General features: G+C 40.0%; 1 protein-coding gene across 1 annotated transcript; it reads right to left on the bottom strand.

Annotated features, from left to right (window-relative positions):
• Positions 1–3,811: 3,811 nt before the first annotated feature.
• Positions 3,812–12,394, bottom strand: LOC104503854 (fatty acyl-CoA hydrolase precursor, medium chain-like). Its single transcript, XM_010150397.1, has 14 exons — positions 12,322–12,394; positions 11,356–11,560; positions 10,387–10,531; positions 9,809–9,942; positions 9,323–9,476; positions 8,303–8,404; positions 7,261–7,365; positions 7,081–7,131; positions 6,437–6,577; positions 6,266–6,352; positions 5,102–5,249; positions 4,765–4,896; positions 4,380–4,452; positions 3,812–3,986 (listed from the first exon to the last, which is right to left on the bottom strand). The coding sequence occupies exons 1-14, from the start codon at positions 12,392–12,394 to the stop codon at positions 3,812–3,814; spliced, it is 1,725 nt and encodes a 574-aa protein (XP_010148699.1).
• Between the last annotated feature and the right edge of the window lie 360 nt (positions 12,395–12,754).

Below are 12,754 nucleotides of genomic sequence, written 5' to 3' on the forward strand. Positions count from 1 at the left end.
TGCTAGGAAAGATAATTCAGCTGTTTTATTATTGACCCAAGGAAATCACCGAACTGACCTATTTTTAGTTATAATATATGAACTCAAGGGTAACTAAGTTTCAGGCCTTGTTCGGAGTTTCCCTTACATGGTTTCAGTATTGCACAAGAACATAATACTGAACCCTCAAGACAGAGAGTGACTTGTTAACCAGTTTCTAACTCCAGCTTCTTAGGGTTGGGTGAGTAACAGGGTCAAAATAAACTTACGTGGTAAGATTGCACAACCAACAAGCCATCACAGTGATATGGAAAAACTGGTTATGGCAACAGATAAACCAGCTACTAACAAAAGGCCAGTTTTGCAGAAAGAAAAGCTTTCTTAATGACTGTACCTTCTAGAATGGTTTGATAAATGCTGCATTACTTCCTCCAATACGCAGTTCTTCCTAAGATTGCGCAACCAACAAGCCATCACAGTGATACGGAAAAACTGGCAACAGATAAACCAGCTACTAACAAAAGGCCAGTTTTGCAGAAAGAAAAGCTTTCTTAATGACTGTACCTTCTAGAATGGTTTGATAAATGCTGCATTACTTCCTCCAATACGCAGTTCTTCCTCCTTGCGCTCTCTACTAAACAATCAGCCCACTGCTAGGAGCTGCCTTGCTGATGGCACGAAGAACTGCGCACAGTTGGCCAGCTCCATTCTTGCAATAACTCTCCTATCTGATACCTGTGATCCTGCCTGGTTCATAGCTATTCCCAGGGGAAAAAAAGCATTGATTGTTTACATTGCTGTGAGGAATGCACTTCTACCCTGAAATGCGTAAGAGCAGACCACAAGGAAGGTGGGGAATGTTGCTGTTCAGATTCTTCAGGTGCAGTATTATGGTTCCAGTGCACTGCTGTGAAGTCCTGCAAAAGCCAAGCAAGTGCCATACAATGTTTTTGCTTCAAGTTATCTTAGTCTTAGAGAAGGACTTGTTCTGTCTTACAGAACAAAGTAGGCACTAGCTACCCTTTTTAGGGCTGTGTTTACGAACACTTCTGCCGTTTCTTAAGCACTGAACCACTGCAGCTGAATCGGGTTTTTCACAGCCAGCGTGGTTGCAATTCTCTGCAAGCAGTGTAACAGAAGATGACAAATTTCTTATATTAACGATGTTACTTACTCCTCTGTGGGCAGTACTTTCTTCAGCAGCCGAGCCACAGTGGGCAGTCATCAGCTACACTGTGCTGGGAAGGCTAAGCGATTTTGCAGAACTCCAATTCCTTCCATCACAGCTGAAGACCGGAGTCATGTTTCATGGGAAAGCTGTGACATAAATAAGTTACAACAGTATGCACAGTACTGAGCATTTGCAAGTTTGAGTATGGAGGATTTGCCAGTTTGAACAAAGCGGTATCATAAATAGGTGTCCAAATGGATTTTTTTTTCAGGAAACATCAATGTGTGGAAAGCTACAGTATTAAAAGATCAGTAATAATATTGGATACCATAAGAATACTAAAATCTGGTACAATATACATTTTAAAATTACTTACTTCAGCTTGTTTATCCGAACAGTCAGTTATCAGTTCTGTCTACAACTCCACTCTCTGAGATGGCCCTATGGAACAAACCCTTTGCCAGAGGAGAGATGACCTGGGAAGCAGGAATACTTGGTCACCAACTTAGAAAATGAATTATAAAATCATGTATAATTAATACACTTCTTTAAAAGATTAAGTTTTCTGTTGACAGAATGTGAATAACAGAATAGCAGCAGCAGTTCTTGCTGAATATTATCCACTAAATAGACTGCTATGAATTTCTTCAAATAGAGGTGCACAGTGCATACATTTGTATTTAATGGATAAGTACAGTTACCTTGAGCCGAACCAGGTATCTATACCGAGTGACCGTTAATGTTGAAGATATAAAATAAAATGTGGTTTGGAGCATAATGTAGGAATCTGCTATTTAAAGGTAACGTAGACATTGTGGCCCCAGTATTACTTCTTTCTCAACTGTTTGAAAGCATAACATTCTTTATATTTGGGATGTTAAAATATACAGGTGGACAGAACGCTGCTTCTCACACAGTCAGAAAGTACTTTGGTATGTGCCTAAGAAAATAATGGGCCTGACTTTTCCACAGAAGTTACATCTATAATTTTGCATTCACAAACACATGGGATTTTTTCTATTCTGTTTAAGATAATGTTTTTTGTGAACTTACAAGGACAGAAACACTAATTCAACAAAGAAACCAATAATGGACTTAAAGTCTACTTCAGATCACAACAGGGAAAAGGATAAAATGCCCAGTGTGACCCATATGATGCATTAAGAAATATGTGACAGAACTAGCACTTGCTACAATTAGCTGTTACTTGATGGCTTTTTGCAAGTAATGTCAAGAACAAGTGTTTTTTGCAAGTTATGGAAAAAAAAACACACAAAAAGTGATAGCCAGGGAGGCTCAGTATAGATCCCACTGCTCGACATCCACCAGTGTGTAAAAGCAAGCCCAAGTGAACTTGGGGGTGAGGAGGGAGATTCCCCCAAGAAATCAACTCCTGCAGGCAGGAACTCCGGCTGTCACCGTGACAGCCCCTGCTGGGAAGAGTAGCTGTAGGCTGTGGTACGCTGTGGGAGACGGGAGGGTGAGCTCAACACCAGTTAAGGGGGTAACTAGACCTAATTTATTGCTGTTTGTTTATTGTTACGAGTTCTTACAGATGTTTGGATGCTTCACTTGTGTGTTCCACCGTGCCTGGGAACTGCATCTTGCTTGTCATGTAACTTTTCAAGAAAGCCACTCCACTGTGTGCCCTGAAGCATTCCAAATGTGCCAGAAAATAAGGTCACGGCTGCTAGAGCCCTTGAAAGGAGGAAGACTGGGGGTGCCCCTTTGTGGGCCCATGGGCAACGTTGAGCCAACAACATGCTATGAGCAAGACCATACTTTGCTATCCCCTCTGTCTCAGTGGGTGTCTGTCCTGCCAGCAACGCTTTCTCCCTCCAGCCAGTGAGCTGTGAATTCTTTCTCAGGAAGGGGTGAACAACAGGTAATCACACCACAGAATAGTCTGTGAAAACCCTAGAGCCTTGAAACTCAGGTCCTGCAAAGAAAGCTGGAAAATTCATATCTGACACCCTTTAGGCTGAAGAAAGAAACTAGACACGTTTCTGGCTTATTGGGTGTGATTTAACCTCTTGAAATTAGCCTATATGGGTTAAGAGAAAGAAAAGGAAATTCCAAAAAGATCAGAATCAACATTTATTCATAACAGTTTACAAAACAAGAAGATAATTAGATATTTTCTGCCCTCATTTGTGAGATACCAAGCCCATCTCACAGATTTTTTTTGATGGATCCTCTGCTCCCTGCAAGCTATTTCCAATTAAAGAAATTGGAAGGGGGCTGTAAGCATGACAACTGACCATTCTCTTCTGAAAGAACAGGGGAATAAGCATATAACACATTCTGAAACATGATATATTCTGTATAGATAATTTCTTACAGATTTCCATATATTTGCCAATTTTCTCCTCATTCTCCCTTCTCACAGATGCATTATTCAGTTTTGATATCCACTGAGTAGATACCGTGGTCTCTTTGAGCCTGGAAGATTGTAGGGTTTTTCTGCTTGCTTCATTAAATAGTGATTTTTAGTCCCACAAACATTCCGAATTTCGCTTGATTCCCTCTGTTCACGGTGATCATGACAACAGATTACATAATAATGAGTTAGAAGGTGATTATTAAACACTGCATCCTGACAAACTGACTTTGTTTGACATTACTGTAGGTTTTAAAAGCAAGCTGTACCCTCCACAACTCTTACAAATCTGTGTGTTTTCTCCTTTCATTCATCATTTGTTCTGTGAGCTGTGTCCAGAACTCAATTTTGTGTTCTTTCAGTTTCTTTGCTGCCTTTTGCACGAGGTCTATTTCCAGGTATTGTTCATCCAGATCGTACTGAGGCCAATGGATCAAGCCTTCTCCATTGGGATTTCTGGAAATAATATAATGAAAAGTTAGCCTATTAATTGTGCTCTGACTGCTCAGGCTGAAAGCATTTCAGAAAACTAACATGAGCTCAGATTATGTGATTCTAAATAGCTGGATCTTTTTTATCAAAATGCTTGTCAGTGGAATAGCAAATATTGGATAACTGCCATTACTTTTGGATCTAAAACTCCACTGTAGATGGAGTAATAGCTCTTGGCTTTTTTTTTTTTTTTTTTTGGTCTGCAGGTTTATTTAAGTGTTTTTTCTTGCAATCATTAAGAATAGAATTCATTTGCTTCATTATCTATCTTAAACTCTGCCAAATTTGTAGGCACCACCATAAAAGTATTGCTATTACAGATGAAACGTATGCTGTGATTAGCATTATGATTCTCACCCGTTTCTAGCAAAATTAGTCCAGTATCTCATAACGGTTCTGCTAAGTTTACTTTCTTCTTCTGTAGCATGCCCTGCAAAGTGAGAGGGGGAATGGCAACGTTAAAAACTAAATAATCAAAGAAGTAGCAGCTCTATCAATTCCAACAGACTGTAATCAGTTCTAATTGTTATGCTGAGCTACAGGAGTTTTACCTGAGCAGAGCTTTGAGAAAGAATGGCAGATCCATGATTTTATGAGAAGTAAGTACTACTAAAGACAGAAAATGTTTATGTTGATTTCAATATTTATAAGAGAGAAAGTTTATTCTAAAAGCCCTCCAGTAAGTAAACTTAATATTAATGATGTTTTAGAAGGAATACTTCAGTAAGCCTGGACACATCACCGGCTAGGAATGGTTTTCCAAAGACGAAGGCGATCTCATCTGTATGATCTGCTTTCACAAACTCTGGTACAACACCTGTTGCTGAACTTGGTCGATGTTGAAATTCATAAAAGTAGACTGGGTTGCCAGCATCTAGGAGAAAACATGCAGCAGAGTGTTAGTTTGAGAGCTGAAAGTACCCGCCACGAAAGATGACAAACTTTCATTACAAGCTATTTTGATAGAAAGAAAACACTATCAGTTCTTTGGATAATGAAGCATGACTCATACTGTCCACAAACACAGCCCAGGATGGAATTTAACATTTCTTCTAAGAGATGCAGAATTAGAGGCTCACCTCTATGATGTCTAGCCACTTCGACGGCTGGAAGAACAAACAGAGAGTCTCCTAGTGCATTGAGAAGGCCATCTCGCACCTGAGCACGGTTTGCTGCTTTCCCTATGTATTCATCGTATACTCGATCAACAGCTTCAGAAGTAACACCCTGAAATGAACAAAACCAGTCCTTAGAATGATGACGAATATTCAGAAGAGTAAGAGCGCTAATTGAGCGTGCCATCTGCACATCCCTTGCTAAACCCCAAACATCACATTCTTCCAGAGAAAACCCTCAGCTGTGCCAATGCGGCTCAGAGCTCACAACTGGGAGTTACACAGCTACCAGATACAGATGTTCTCAGGGAAGAGAGATTTGCAGGACCTAAGGATCACACATCGTTAGACAAACATCAGTCAGTGATGCTGACAAATAGATGTGGCAGTGTGTTCTCCTTTCTGTGGAAATAACCTTCCTAAGAGAAAAGAAATCCTGTCGGATTTCACAAAATTCATTTATTGTTGTGGATGGCTATAATTCACTCCCTTTCAGAACAAGCCTGGGCGCTGTCTTTCCAAGTTCATAATGGATGTCTGTGACACTGAATGATCCATTGCAAGTACTGGCCATGTTTATAAAGTCCTTAATTCTTACATAGTCATCTGTCTGCTTTTTTTACACTTAGTAGTTTCAGGAGAGCACTAAGGAACCGGAAGGCCAAGAGCTCTGTAAATTACAGGGAAGCAAAACCTCATGCTACCTAAATATAGGTCTCTTAGTGTCATTTGAAACACCTCAGGTTATCCTTTCTAGTCTCCAGCTACGGGTTCAGAACGGTGTGTGCCATAGGTGTTGTGCCATACCTGCTGGTACCCTGCGTGTCTTGGATAACCTAGGGTATCTAAAATGCCGCAAGAGGTCTGTGGTTAGGTACCTGAATCACTCCTGGATTTCCACAGAAGAACTTTTTAAAAAGAGGGGCATTTAGGATAGAAATCTAAGGTGTATTTTCAGTCATTAGTGGCAACAGGAACGCACTGTGTCTGCTGCCGGTTACTGCCCCACGGTAGGAAGCTGTCAAACAGAACGAAGTTTGCCTTTAAAATATACCCCTCCAGGAGTACAAATACAGAACCAGACCAGTGAAGAAGCAGCACAGGGTTATTCTGAAAATGGTGTCTTACCTTTAGTGGTAATGCTAAGGTGTTCTGTAAAACTTCACGTGCAACACCTTTATCCAGACCATCTGTGTAAGGAGGAAATTTCATTGCCTGCATAATAGAGAAAATCACTTTGATTAGGCAATCTTGCATTAACAAAATGATATATGAATAACAACATTGTAAGTCGCTTACCATAGGAAACACCCATCCAAATTCACAATTATTTATTCCTATTATATATGGGACTGCATTGATCGCTTTTTCAGATAGTAATTGCCTGGGACTCTTTGGGAAAAATACGCCATCCGCAGATGCACTGATGAATAAAGGATACTGGTGGGGGGAAAAGAAAAGCAAGCTTCATTAATACACGAATTTTGCTTCTAGAAAAAAAATTCAGATTCTTACTGTAGTTCCAAAGCAAAACAAATTAAGTTGCAAGGGAAAATATAAGAAGTAATAGGATTCAAGACATCTCTAAGTATTCTCTTACAGATTTTCTGCACTAGGCAGAAGATTCTGTGAAGATTCCAATTATATTTTTAATGTTTGTGAAACATGGGTGATGATATCCAATTTACATCTCTCCTTAGTTCAATCCTATTATGGATGTGTGGAGCAGTAGTGGAAAAACTAACTTCTGTGTTGAAAGTGCAAAGGAACATGGAAGCCAGCACTGTAATAAGAAATGTTAAGTAGGACATTAATATATTAATTAATTTTCAGGTTCTCCAGGAGAAACTGTGACATTTCATGCTCTCTTTTCCTTCCTCTGGTAGAACATGACGGAAAAACACAAGTAGCTCAAAGTCCATGCAGAATGAAAGGGAAATAACCTGTTCACATTGTTCAGGTGAGCTATGGCAGAGCTGCAGTGTTGTCAAATCCTGATAAGGTCAAGAAAGTCAGATGTTACATTCACTAAGTTCTCCTAATATTACAGCACACAAATAGCATACTCCGCTATGATAGATTTTGAAATGTCATTTAAATGCAAGAAGTATAATTTCACCTACCATTTTCAGTGTTATCTCTTCTATCTCTTCTTCTGTTTTTTCTCTTAGGCATTCAACTATTGCAGCTGAACTGGGTTTTTCACAGCCAGAGGCAGTAGCAATTCTCTGCAATCAATAAAAACCAAACACCCACTTTTTCATACAATCCCCAGAGAAGGGTCCACGTGCCACCAAACCCCAGAGTCCAGCATGGGGAAGCCTGAACTTCTGCACAGGGAGCAGAAGCCAAACACATTCCAGCTGGAGAGGTAGAGAATAGGAAGCCCTCATAGCCCTTCACGCTGTGGGCTGAGCAGGAGGACAAAACACACTTCTCCAAAATGTTTTGATACACAAATAGGCAAAAATTGTCATTCTGGTAGTTAACGTGCTGGGCTGAGAAGGCAGGATGACATACAGGAGTTAGTGTTGCACAGTCAGAATACAACCACGTAGATGGCAACAAAGAGCACATCATGCTATTCTTGATGATATCTTTTTGGGTGGAGTAACAGCTATCATTAGAGAGACACCTCTCATTATAATGTCACCTCTTTTATATCCCAGATTATCAAATCTAGGTTCCTGGAAGCTCAGAAAAAAAAATAAATGGGTTGAAGTCTGCTCTTCTTTTCAAATATAAATAAATTGAATAAAGTGGTGTTTATTTGCACACAAGAGGCATCATAAAGGAGAGGAGGAGAAGAGTATTCAGAATCTGGTATCAATTTCCAGCCAAAAATTATAGGTCAGCTTTCCGTGTTATAGTATTTTATACATATATATACATGCTATAGTATTCCTTTACATTTCATAATTCTTCCCTGCCTTCTCTCTTTGCTTCCTTAGACTTTTCTTTCACTCAGACATATGTGGATATTTGGGTATTCAAAAAGCAAACCACCATTAAACATATATTATTTGCACACAGAAATACTGTCTTTAATGACTGGGGTTGTAGTTTCACAAGAAAAAAAAAATCTGGTTTTACATTTCGGAATAAACAGTTTAAGATATGCAAAACTATGTGGAAAAATAATTTAAAATACCACAAAATACCCACTTGTGCTTCCTCCTCAGGGTGGTCAGTGAACAAAGCCCTGGCTGCAGTACCACTCTCAGAAATGGCCTTATGGAACAAGCCCTTCGCCAGGGGGGATAAGACCTGTAAAAAGGCAAGGGCAGGTATTACAAACACGACAAGCGTTGTGTTCTGACCACCGACTTAGAATTTCAATATCAGGAATTGACATTTAAAGCATTTTGAAAACAAATGTGGAAAGACTTACTCTGTAGCCTCTGATCATAGTTCAGCTATGCAAAGGGCTTTGGCAGCACTATCTGGGATAAGGAACTCATGCCTGCCTTCCCCCCCACCCCAGAGCACCTTGCTTCCAAGACTTCCTGGAACTACACTGCAAGCCAGATATGGATTGAGTGTAACTGTCCAGGATAGTCTGGCTGTGCTGCAGAAGGGGAACAAAGAACTATTGGCCAGAGGGCAGGAGCTTAGGAAACAGGGATTTTTATCACATGTGTCACTGAACCCTGGTTTCACTGTGTGATCTGTACTAAATTGTGAGAGACTGGAGAAGAAGAACCTCTTAGCTGATGTGCTTGGTGTTGATGTAAAAATTTTACTTTATCACTGTGTCACTAAATGCATGTTCAGATATCATGACTACTCGCCTCGGTTACACAAGTCACTGTCAAAATGGCCAACACATCCTCTTAAAGGATTTTTCTCATAAGGATAAACATAAGTATGGGGAGGCCTGGCAGATTGACTATATCACACTCATACGGTGGTGCAAAAAAACCCCAAACCTAACCCAGAATTCAGTTCAGTAGATTAGGAGTAACATTGGGTCTGAACTACAAGATTTAGATATGAAAAGAACTTTTTCGTCAATCAGAAGATGTATTGATATCACATTGTATTATAGATCAAGGTGATGTGTCCTTTACTATAAAACTCCCCCAATTCTCTCCCCGACTTTTCATTCAGATACATAAAATGAATGCGGACAGTATTGGGTTTTTTTTCTTAAGGGATTAAAATTCAATATTACTGTGAACTTACAAGAGCAGAAACGCTGATTCCTCCTGCAGATTCTCCAGCGATAGTGACAGATCCTGGATCTCCTCCAAAATAGATGATGTTTTCCTGAATCCACTGAAGAGCTGCTACTTGATCCAAATACCCCCAGTTACCTCGGGCATGCTTATCACCAGTGCTTCCGAGAAAGAACAGATTTGTTTAAATGCTCAATGCAAGAAAAAAGGGAGAGAAAAATACAACCTGTGATTAAGAAATCAGCTGCCATTCTCTACACAGAGCGTATCTACACAACTGAAAAATAAACAGCTCAGAGATTAGAGTAGCAATCAAACAAGAGCAGACTTGGGAGTTGACTTGGGACTTGGAAATTGTTCCCAACTGTTGCACATGGAATTAAGGAATCTATAGTTTCTTTGCATAGGCAAGTATTCTGCATGTCTCTTCACAAAGGCTTTGCACACATAATTTTGGAAATCACTTTGCACAAACCGGGATAAAATATCTCACCTAAAATATCCAACAATACCTAGTCTGTACTGAATTGTTACAACCACCACGTTGTCAAAGGCTGCTAGTGCTGAACCATCGTATGACGAAGCTGCTCCAAAAACTAATCCACCTCCGTGAATCCACACAAAGACCTGGGAAGACAAAATCAGAAACAAGCCCACACAGATATGAGTTCCCAGTGATAAAAACTAAATATAAACCAAAATATAATATTTTGTGCTGTTTCTCCCCTCACTCTTTCAAATTACATTTCACAAATGATAGAAGTCTTTCAAATATAAGGCCTGCCATCTCACACAATGGCATTGATTTTATTAAATACGTACATTATGCCAGTGCCCCAGGACTTTTCACAGATTGTTTAGATGAAATCAAAGATTACCAAGCTAAAATGTCAATAAAATTTTATTTGCAAAATAAGATTTTATGTATCTTTTAAACCTCAGCAAATATTTGCTGGGGCAAGGCATGTAATTTGATCATTACAAAACTGCTTCTATAAGTCTGCATATAGTACAACTTGTAGGTCTGCTGTAAAATAATTTTGCTAGAGGTTTTATAATGATTTTGCTTACAGGCAGTGTCTCCTGTTTTTCTGCAGAAATGGGTGTATACACATTTAGGTATAAACAATCTTCAGACACTTGGAGAGGAACTTTTTCTTTTCTATTAGTAATAAAGTCTGAAAAGACCTGTCCATGTACTTTATTCTGTAGACACCTGAACAAATGAAAAAATAACAAGCAACAGAAATAATTAAAACCTCTAAGATACGGAGTATAGCTTTTTTGTGCTTCCAAAATAAAGTGCAAACCAAAAACCAATCTCTAATACATTTCTAGATTGTTGGCAACAGAAAACATAAAATATTTTTTCACTTTTAATATATATATTCTTCCTTTGACCTGGCATTAAGAAGACCTGTCAAAAGGAGCCACAGTCTACAGCAGTACGCAGTGACGAGCAGATAGAATTTTGCACGTTTTGAAATGTTACAGAAATATACCTGCAAATACATGGGCTATGAATTACTTCAGTGAAAATGCAAATCAGTTATTATACATCTTCAATAGCTTTTTATATTGTGATGGTACATTGAGGCACTAAACAAGGGCAGTCGTAAGGATGGAATTGGCCTGCATTTCTTATGTGTCCTATCAGGCACATGACTCAGGTTTTTGGTTTTTTTTTTTCTAATATTTTATTCCAACATTTCCTCAGCTTCTTTCTGTTTCTGCTCCAAAGCTACACCACTCATAAACATTGATAGGTAATGGCCAAATACTCACAAAACAGAATGTTATTGACAAAGTGCTGGTCCATATTAGTTCATCACCGATGCCAGTTACATAGCAGTTTTTAATAAAAAGAGCAACTTATAAAGATGTCTTTAGCAATGAGTTGATTGTAACAGTTACAGGTAGTAACGAGATGGCACCAAGGAATTTATCTTTGTGGCTTTTGCTTGCCCTGTACATCAGTGCCCTGGAGTTGCATATGGTATAGAATTATTGAAAAGATCGATGGTTTTGGCGTTGTCTTACATTGGTGGGTAGGAAGAGGCATCTCTGACACCTCCCCATGGCTCAGGTGGCTGAGGTTCAGAAAACCTCAGCGGTCCAACTGGAGGCTTAGCAAAAGGAAGTCCCAAAAAGACATTTACACTCCTCTCAGCTGTGTCTACTTTGAATTGGTACCCTCGGACTCTCCCATATTTGGTCACCACTTCTGGTTGCTCTGCTTTTTGTCCTGTAGGATGTGAGCACAAAATCACATGATCGGTCTATTTGTAAGTAATTGCCAGATTTCTAAAAGCCTTAGCTATTTAAACCTTTTGTTTGCTTAAGCAATTGATTTTCATATGTAAGGCTTCAACAAACTCTCATCAGTATAGCTGACATTATTTTAGCCTTCACCCTAATTGGTTTGCATATATAATCTTCCCCAGGTATATCATGTGTCTTACTATCCACACACATTACTAATTGCATATAGATCTTAACCCTTTTTGATCCAGGTTGTTAGTTAAAAGTCTGGTAGATTGCTGTCATTAAGAAGAGTAATTTCCTTTTCAAGAAAAGGATCTGTGAACATACAAAATATATTCTGGACCCTTGATAGAATGTACAGCCAAAAGAAAAAGCGTCTAACACCTGAGAACAGTCTGGCATGCACAAGTGCTGTTAACAGGCAGGATTCATTTTAAGATGGGTGTGAAAGTTCTCAATAGCAAATTACAAGGGCGGTTCTGTGGTCTGCTCTGCCTCAGCACAACCCAAGATTTTGGGACCGGAATTGGATTCCACTATTTGCAAACAAGGCAGAGAAGACAAATGAAAACAGATGATGGAAAGAAATTAAGAGCTATCTGCTGTTCGGATGTAATGTCTATGCACAAGGTTGGGTGCCCAGGTCCTCCGATAAAGCTGGGCTTCCCCCGGGTGAGCTGGCTGCACGTGTGCTCTGTCTCCTTACAGAAAGCAATATTGAAAAGCCTTTCCAAAGCTTACCCGTTGCTACCAGCGCTGTGATGCCGACGGTGACAGTCAAGAACAGCAGCCGTGTGTCCTTTCCCGTTGCCATTTTGCAAGCTAGTCACACATTTACTTCCTCAGCCTGTTGCCTTATGTACTCTGCTCTGTGTAACTGTTACGCAAGGCAAACACTGAGGAGGAAAAGCAATACTCGAGCTGTGAGCCAACCTAGCTGTGGCAGCCAGAGCCACTGCCCTGCCCGCGAGCCCCTCCCAGGGGAACAGGGAGACGTCCTGGCCTGCAGAGCAGGCCCATGGGTTCCATCCCTGCGCCTTAGAAATCTTGTTCACAACACCTCAGGGATCAAGCAGGTGCTTTAAAGCGCATTGAGAAGTCTCCAGTTGCACCAGGAGGTTTGTCCTGCTGCTGTAACGCTGCCAGCTTTCACGGTCAGGTTAGGATTTCCACA

The sequence above is a fragment of the Eurypyga helias genome, unplaced genomic scaffold (genome assembly GCF_000690775.1).
Source record: "Eurypyga helias isolate BGI_N326 unplaced genomic scaffold, ASM69077v1 scaffold47904, whole genome shotgun sequence".
Classification (NCBI taxonomy): Eukaryota; Metazoa; Chordata; class Aves; order Eurypygiformes; family Eurypygidae; genus Eurypyga; species Eurypyga helias.